Source organism: Merops nubicus, unplaced genomic scaffold (assembly GCF_000691845.1).
Source record: "Merops nubicus isolate BGI_N331 unplaced genomic scaffold, ASM69184v1 scaffold2778, whole genome shotgun sequence".
Taxonomy (NCBI): domain Eukaryota; kingdom Metazoa; phylum Chordata; class Aves; order Coraciiformes; family Meropidae; genus Merops; species Merops nubicus.
In genome coordinates, this window is record NW_008623483.1 from 119 (window position 1) to 8,317 (window position 8,199).

General features: G+C 39.7%; 1 protein-coding gene across 1 annotated transcript in view; it reads left to right on the forward strand.

Annotated features, from left to right (window-relative positions):
• Window positions 1-1,294: 1,294 nt before the first annotated feature.
• LOC103777509 (nesprin-2-like) overlaps window positions 1,295-8,199 on the forward strand; it is a gene marked incomplete at its 3' end in the record, with an annotated part of 29,847 nt that continues 22,942 nt past the window's right edge. The window contains exon 1 of the mRNA XM_008945062.1: window positions 1,295-1,418. Coding sequence (XP_008943310.1) covers window positions 1,340-1,418 — 79 coding nt within the window. The remainder of the gene's footprint in view (window positions 1,419-8,199) is intronic.

The following is an 8,199-nucleotide window of genomic DNA, read 5'->3' on the forward strand; positions in this document are numbered from 1 at the left end:
TGCCAGTCATTGGTAAGAGAATGTCCCATGGTGGAGGATTTGGACTAGGTGAATTTTAAATGTCCCTCCCAATCCAAACTGTTCTGTGATTCTAAATGCAGGCAATAACCTCTGATCTCACATAGATGCTGTAGATGTGAATTGACTGACAGTTGTGAAGCCTTCAGATGCCAGGGTGATGAGTGCCATAGAAAATCTGGTGAGGAACTTAATAATCCTGTCATCAGAGCAGCTCTTGGATAAAGCACAAGGACACGCATTGTTGAGGGTGAGGAGAAGAAAACATTGAATAGCTCCTCGTTAAACACGTGTTGTCCTCTCTGTGCAGCCAGTGAGACAGGGAGTGAGGAAAAATGGTATATAGTCAACAAAGGCTGCCTTGTGATTCATATCTACAAGGGACTGAATGTAAAAATTCCTCTGTCATTCTTTAATGTTGTATTTCCTTACTCATCTATTCACACCCTTTATTTTGACATACCCTTGGTGGATGAGTTATTAGTATATGGCGTGTGAATCCTAGTACGTCTGATGAAAAGGTTACTGTTATTTAGGTAACAAAGCTTGTTTAAGGTGAGCCCTGATTTGATTTTCAGCTTTTTCTTTTTGAATTTGTTTAACTTTTGGATACTGAGATGCTAAATTTATCAAGAACAAATTGAACAATGTAGCTACTGCAGTAACAGAAACAGTTTTACAATTTTAAGAAAGACATAGCATATAGTTTACTAAAGTTGCAGTAGAGTTAGAGGAGGTATCCAGGGAGAGAAAAATGGAGCTGGGAAAAAGTCCCCCGTGGGGGCTGAGTAACCAAGGTACTGGACAGACACAGCAGTTGTGATTATTCTGATATGGTAACTGTTGCTTTTTCGTTTCATCTTAATCTTTGCAGATGCTGCCTAAATTGTTTCCATTCTGCAACAATTATCTGGACAGGAAGAGAGATTTTTTAAAATGAGGTTTGGCAGCCATAAATCTGCAGAAGGCACTGTAAACCTTTGTCTCCCTGGTTTTCTCAAAGAAAGCAACTGTGCTTGAATTTTCCTAATCATAGTGCTTTTGTTTTCATGGCAAGACACACTGGGATCCAAGGTTTGTGTTGTGCAGTACTGCTGGGCACCGTTAGAAAAGAGTCAAGGGACCCAAGCTTGGATTCATGCAGATGGAACAGTTGCTTTATACTAAAGGAAGAAAATCCAAAATAAAATGTGTATCTCCACGCCACACACTTAAATGTTACCAATTTTTATGTAAAACTGTACTGATCTTGTTATTTATTTATTTTTTTTTTTTTAATTTCAGTTTGGAAATTGATTAAAGAATCTCCATAGAATTTAATATGGCATCAAAGCAGTCATCTCCCTCAACAGAGGAGCAGGCTTCCTCTGAAATAGATGATCTTCATCTATCGCTGCAAGGTAAGTTCCTGTAGTTTTCTGTGCCTTTTTTAGTCACAGATTTTTGCCAAAAATCTACATTGTGACTGTGCACAAGTTGAAGGGAATTCTGGAGAAACCTTTTAAAACTAGCATTATGGTCGGTGTAGTTAGTTCATGTCTGTGCTGCTTGGCAGATGTTTCTGAGTTTGGTGAGGGACGCTTCAGCAGTGAAATGAAAGATAACAGCTCTCAGTACTTTCTTGTGATGTTTTCAGATCTGTTGCCTTTTTTGGTGCAGATGCACTCACTGGTTCTTATGTTTAGTTACTTGTGATACATGTCACTGTAAAACTTTTTCAAGGGAACCACAAGCATGAAGACAGTCATGTTATTTCTTTAGTTTCCATGGTTTTGGTTTGTTGACAATTAGGTAGTTGCATTATACTGTCTTAATGAGGCTATTAAGTACATAGTATTTTATTTTATTTTACTTTATTTTATTTATTATGTTCTTACTGCTACATGCCCTGCAAGTGTAGAGAGATAGCTTGTGGCCAAAACAAGCAGAAATTTTTTGTGGCTTCTACAGAGATTTATTATTACAGGTCAGAGTCTTTCATCCATACTTGCAATGAGTTATAGCTTGTCAAGGAAGAACTCATTGGCTGATTTCTAATTGTTCCAATTTTATGGCAGCTACCTGGGCAGTTAAATGATAATGAGTACACCAGAGCTGGCCTCTCAGATAGGCTTTCTGGGAATTTCCTTCTATAAGAATTTGCTGAGAAGGCTGATTTCCCTCTGACTGTATCCACGAAAACTTTCATGGAGACTCTCAAGGAGGCTAAGTCCAGGCAGCAGGACTAGCACTGCTGGGAAGCAGCCTGTCTTTGATGTGTTTAGAGCCTAGCTATTCTAGGATGGATGGGTTAAGTCATGTTTCCACAGAGCTACTTCCTTTTAGCTCACTTGCAATGAAATGACTATGGGGCTTAGTTGAGAGAAAATATGGTTAAAACAGGTGGTGCAAAGGAGTATTCTGCCAAATCACTTTTAGGATCCATGTTTCCATGAATATTGTGTTTGAAACCATGTGTTTTGATGAGTGAATTTTAAAAGGGGTCTGAAGCCAAACATTATTAACGGTAGGCTTTCTTGTCTTTTGCTTTAGTATTAGATTTTCAAGCAGAAACTCCTACCAGACAGGAGCTAATCTGACTGTTGCACCAAGCACAGCTTGCCAGACACACATTTGTTGTGCCAGTCAAACTCTGCCTTTGGTAGAAAGTGTGAGGTGGCAGTTGTCATAATACAGACTTGGAAAACAATCTCAAGCTTTAAGACAGAGGGTGCTGAATTAAAGTTGCATGCATTTTTAGAATAGAGTTTTAATTTTAAATTATATTGTCTGAAAAGTCAGGTTGGAGTTTGTCAAAAAACAGCAAGGATTTTTGGTCAATATCTCAGTGAAAGAGTCCTGCCTATTAAAACAGAAATTATTAAATTGTATTTCTTTTCTGTAATAATCTGAGGACCTAGATTGTGCTCTAATTAACGCACTGCAAACCTGGGGCTGAGCTGTGTGTGTCTGACTGTTGTAAAACATCCATAGATATCCCTTAGGAGTGACATACGCAATTTTTGTAATGATTAAAGATGGAACAAATGGTACAGACACCTCCTATGAGTGGAGCTGTGATGCTTCAGCATCTGCTCTGGGTCACAAAAGCAAGTGGTGACACAGCTGTGATGAAGAACTGAAGACACAGTCCCTTACATGACATACAGGAACCATTAGTAACTCTATCTATGGGTCTGTGGTGGTAAAGGTGAAATAGAAGTAATAAGATCACTCAAGGAAAAGGTTTTTTAAAATAGTAGGAATCATGGGATGAGATTTGCAAAGCAGCCAGAGACTTTAATTGCTTTAAATCTTCAGATTCACCTGGAGAAGTTTTAGAGGAATGTCAGAGTGGCTGCTTGTAACTATTAAAAGAGCAGCTTACTTTTTGAGTGAATAAAGATTGATGTAAATCTGATGATGATCTATTTTTCAAATTGCTGAGGTATAGCTTCAAAAAGTATGTCCAGTGTTGTATAACACACAGCACAAGAGGAGATATGCATAAATAGTTGGTACAGAAGAAAAAAGTAATAGTGAGATCTAGTCTGGATTGCTCATATTTTATTCTGCCTTAAAATTCTTTGTGATCCAGTCTTCTCTTCCTCCTGAGAGGGATCTGGTAGTGATAGAGCACTTGTCTAGTCTGCTTAATTAGGAAAAGATCAACTTAATACTCCAATCAGTTTGGTCATATAACTTTGTGGAGTTATATGCTTAAAAAATGTAACAAAATGGTTAGCTTTTTTTTTTCCCCCCCTACCATGTGTAAAATGAAACACTTGATTTTTAGATATGTTTGACTGTGGTTTAAGTCACAGTCTTCTGTGAGAAGGACGGCACTTTTGGGAAGAACAAGAAGTACATAGGGGCAAAAGGACCTCCTTAAAATAATTAGTGAAGAGATTACTACTTAATAGCTCTAATTATTCTAGAGATCCTATTAAGTTAGTGCCAGTGGCTTAATATTGTAAAAGCCTGCTTTGGTGGAATTTCTCTTAGTGGATGTTAGTTAGAACAGTGTTCAAGGATGAACATTTACTTCCCTTAATGCTGTTTGGTTTAGAAGATGCAGTTGCTGGGAAACAGGTAAAAATGTAGCTTTGTTTTCAGTGTGCCTTTATCTTCAGCTAAATATTTAGCTATGAATAAGGCTATTTAATGAAGCTTGAAAAACACACAAAAAAAATGGGTAAAGAAATGAAAGCAATATGGTTTCTAATGTTCCCATCTCCAGACATTTTCAAATGAGGAAGCTACTTACAAAATCATGAGGCTGTAGTAAAATGATACAAGAATATAAACCCTTATCTATGTATCTTTTCAGATTTATATATTGTTCTTTAACTTTTTCCAGTTTTCAAGCTGATCTCCACAAATGAGAGTAATAATTACCACCTTCCCTCCCTGACAAGATTAATGAAATTGCTTTGGCTTATTCTTTTTTGTCCTTTTTTCCTTCCCTCTATCCTAGATATTCTAATAAAATTCAGTCACAGCAAGATGAACGTTATCTGTGCCTATTCCTCAAGCACCTCTTTGCTTTCTCCCAGTTTTCTCATGTAGCACAACTTAACAGCATCTGCAAAGCTGTTTTGTGTCATTGAACAGCCACCTAAAAGTGCAGGTGACAAGCCCTGAGCTGGACTCATTATAGATATATCCTACGGGGAAGTATTCAAGAGAGGGATTTCTCCTGCCAAGAAGGCTGCAAACGTTTTGATGAATAGAGGATGGCTCGCCAGGGAGATGCTCTGTTGTGGTGTGTGGATCATCTTTGAGACCTGAAGTCATTTTTGCTGCAGCTGTGGAAGGAGCAGGCAGGAGCTGGGGCTTGGCTGACAATGAGCTTGTGGGGAATAATGTGGAAGCCCTGTCCTATGTCTCCTCTCCCATAGCTTCCCTCCCAGGGTTGTGTTACGGGCTGGCCCCTTAGAGGGGTCCAACCTGGTGCTCAGCTTTCTGTAAACAGAGGAGGCACAGTCAGGGTCCAAAATTGTTTTCAGCTATGTGAAATGAGGAGTCGTGTCCTCTCCTTTGGTTAAAGAAGGGCTTCATGGCAATGTTTTGAGAACTGTTGGAGATAAGTCTATTCTTTGGTGGTGAGCGGGAGCGTGGGGTTGCAGCGAGGGGATTGTGCAGCTGCTTGCAGATGGGTGGCTACAGCAGAAACTGAGCAAGGTTTGTAGTGCTGTGCAGTGGGAATATGTTTTTCCTTTCAGTATGTAAATCTGTTTGTGAGAGGATCCAAACTTCACTTTCCCTCCTGTGCACAAATTCTTCCACTTTCTTCCCTTAGGAGAGCAAACAGACCTATGAGTGGCATTTCCCACCAAGTTTGTGCAGAACTTTGTTTTCCCTTTTCTTTCCATGCTTGCTGAGCTAATTCAGACACAAAAGAGTGCATCTTAGCTCTAAGTGTTTGGGGCATATACTTACTCTTTCACTTTTTAATTAACTACAGGGGTCCTAATTTTTGGCTCTGCTTATTAATCTGTGTGTATGTTAGTGTTTATTACTGTAACCCAAAGGACGATAATACAAGGATGTGGCTGCTGAAACTGTTTTTGAGTAGTGTTTAATGATATAAATAAATTATGCTATTTTCATGCAGTTATGTCTAATTCTTTATGAATGATTTTTCTGCAAAGAAAATCCAGTGATACATATGGATAGATTTGGTTGTGCAGCTTATAGCAGATTGCGCTCATCTCCAAGTAGAGGAGGTTATCTCTCAGAAACCTGCTTAATTCATCCAGAGGTCAGGTAGACTACTAATTCTTACCCAACACTTTTTTTTGTTCTAGCTGTATGTTCATCTGTTGAGCCCAGTATGTTATTACAGCTCCACTTTTTTTTTCAAAATGATCAAAAAGTCCATTAAATGTTTATTGCGATTTTTCGGCAGTGACTTTTACAAACTGAAAAGCTCCCATAGGAGCTGCACTGGAATTCATGCCCTGTTTATGCTGCCAGTTGCCTGGTGAGGAGCTGGTCTGCAGTTCCCCTGGCTGGGTGACTTCATGGCATGTGACGAGGCATGGCATGTGACATAGCATGGCTGATGGCATCGGAGAAGCAACCGACACATGAGACTGCCTAAAAGAGAATCAGTCCATGGCTATTTTTGTCTGTTTTGCATGCCTAATGGAAGGAAATAGATTGTATATTTATATTCACGTGTTCCTTGCAAGATAAATTTCAGTTTGTTAAAGGCACTATTGGGTTCATAACTGGTTAAAAATTGGCATTAAAATACCATAAGGAGTGAATTGCTTCTGAGGTGCCTGTATAGGGCACAGAAGGCCACTTACGTTCAAATCCATGCTTCACTGTGGATTTTCTTTAAAATGTTAGAAAAGCCACTTAAGCCCTTATCTTTAAAAGTGTATTGATATCTAAATGATGGGATTTAGTACCTTCAAGTATTTAACATGAAACCTCCGTCTGTGCCCCCAGCTACTGCAGTGCCTCACATTCTGGGCTGTTGTGGCAGTAAAGACAGTGGTGGTTCAGAGCAGAGCTGCTCCAGGATCCTGGCAACGAGAAGAGCAAAAGTGTTTAACAGCACTGGGAGGGCAAAACTCAGTGTGAACAGGCTTCCTGAGTTGGAAGCACTTTTGTTAAATTGGGTAATTTTGCTTTCAAAAGGAAAAGGAGGTAGAAAGGAATAGTGCAGAAAGGAAAGTTGCCACTTGCTGCACAGACATAGTAGTAGTAATTAGTATTTATACAATATTTGGATTAGAAAAGAGACATCCCTGTAGAAACTTTTTCACCACCTTCATTGGGCTTTAGATAAACTACTTAACCTTGACAAAAAATACTGTTTGTTTTTAATTACTTAACACCATGTTGCAGAACATAAATGCTGGAAGTAACTCATCTGCAGAAAATGAAACTGTTGCTGGGTGGAAGGGAAGGAACTATATAAAGGGTGCATGGCTGAGTTTCTCACCCTCTCCCTAGGTTGGCAAGTACTTAACAGTTCTTCTGATAGTTCTGTCATTTACAGCATGTACCTGCTTGATGTTCTAGTTTGTATCAGCACTGCTGACTTGAAGAAGCTCTCCCAGTTATACCTGCTGACCATGCTTTGGTTCATTCTCCTGAGCCACCAGGGAGAGTAGAAATGGTTATTTTGAATGAAACTGAAATAAATGCTCCAAGAAGTTACAGCCTGGCTGGCTGTGGGCATTCAGGCTAGAGCTAGTCCAAGACAACCTTTCTTCCCTGCACATGTGGTGTGTACACTGCATTCTGAACACCAGCTCTTTTGATCTGCTGATCTGTTCCTGTTGAGCTCTACTGCTTGCCACTGTAGATGTAGCCTCAGCTGACCTGGATGGTGAGAGAAGGATATAAAAATATCATACACAAGAGGTAATTCCGTCTAGTGGAACAGAGATGGGAGGATGACAGGTAGGCTTGCACTCATTAATTTCAAGTAACTGTTTAAAATGTAATTATTTTTTTTTAAAGAAAAAAGCCACACAGCTGCAAAAGTTTCACTGGCAGCAATGCAGTGGTCCTTGCAGTAGAAGAAAACCTCTGCTGTTTGGTGGTGTTGTTTGATGAGCATGGACAGACAGGGTATATCTGCTCTGCTGCAGTTTGCTTCCCCCAGCTCCCTGCTGAGGGAAGAGGCTCTGCTTTCCTGTGAGCTGCCATCTCCAGCCTTGGGAAGGGAAGCACAAAAGGCAACAGAAGAAGGGAGATTAATTTTAAGTCTGGGTTTTCTGTATCACTGTTAAGCAAAAGCTGAGAGTAAAACCATGGCTGACAGTGCTCCTGCCCTCCCCTCCTCTTCCTCCTGGGAGAGTTCAGCACTGCCATGGTCCCTGCCATATCCCCATGCTTCAGCCCTTAATGATTAGTTTGGTTTGTAGCACATGTTGATAGCTCATTACTGGATAAAACAGCCATTGTCCAGCAGTGTGTATTGATTTTCAGCTAGCCTACGTGACATGCTGCTTCTATGTGTTATTTCTCCCTAAAGAGTTGTTCTGAAGATCAGCTTTAAAACATAGGGTGAAATGTGATAGATTCAGGTGTTTTCAGATTAGCAGGTTCTTATTTTTTTTTCTCTTAGATCCTTTTTTTTGGCTCAGTGAATTTTAGCCCAAAGTAAAGAAAATTATACTCTTTTTTTTTTTTGATAGCTTTTTTATTCTGGGTCAGTGACGTTTTGAAAAGCAG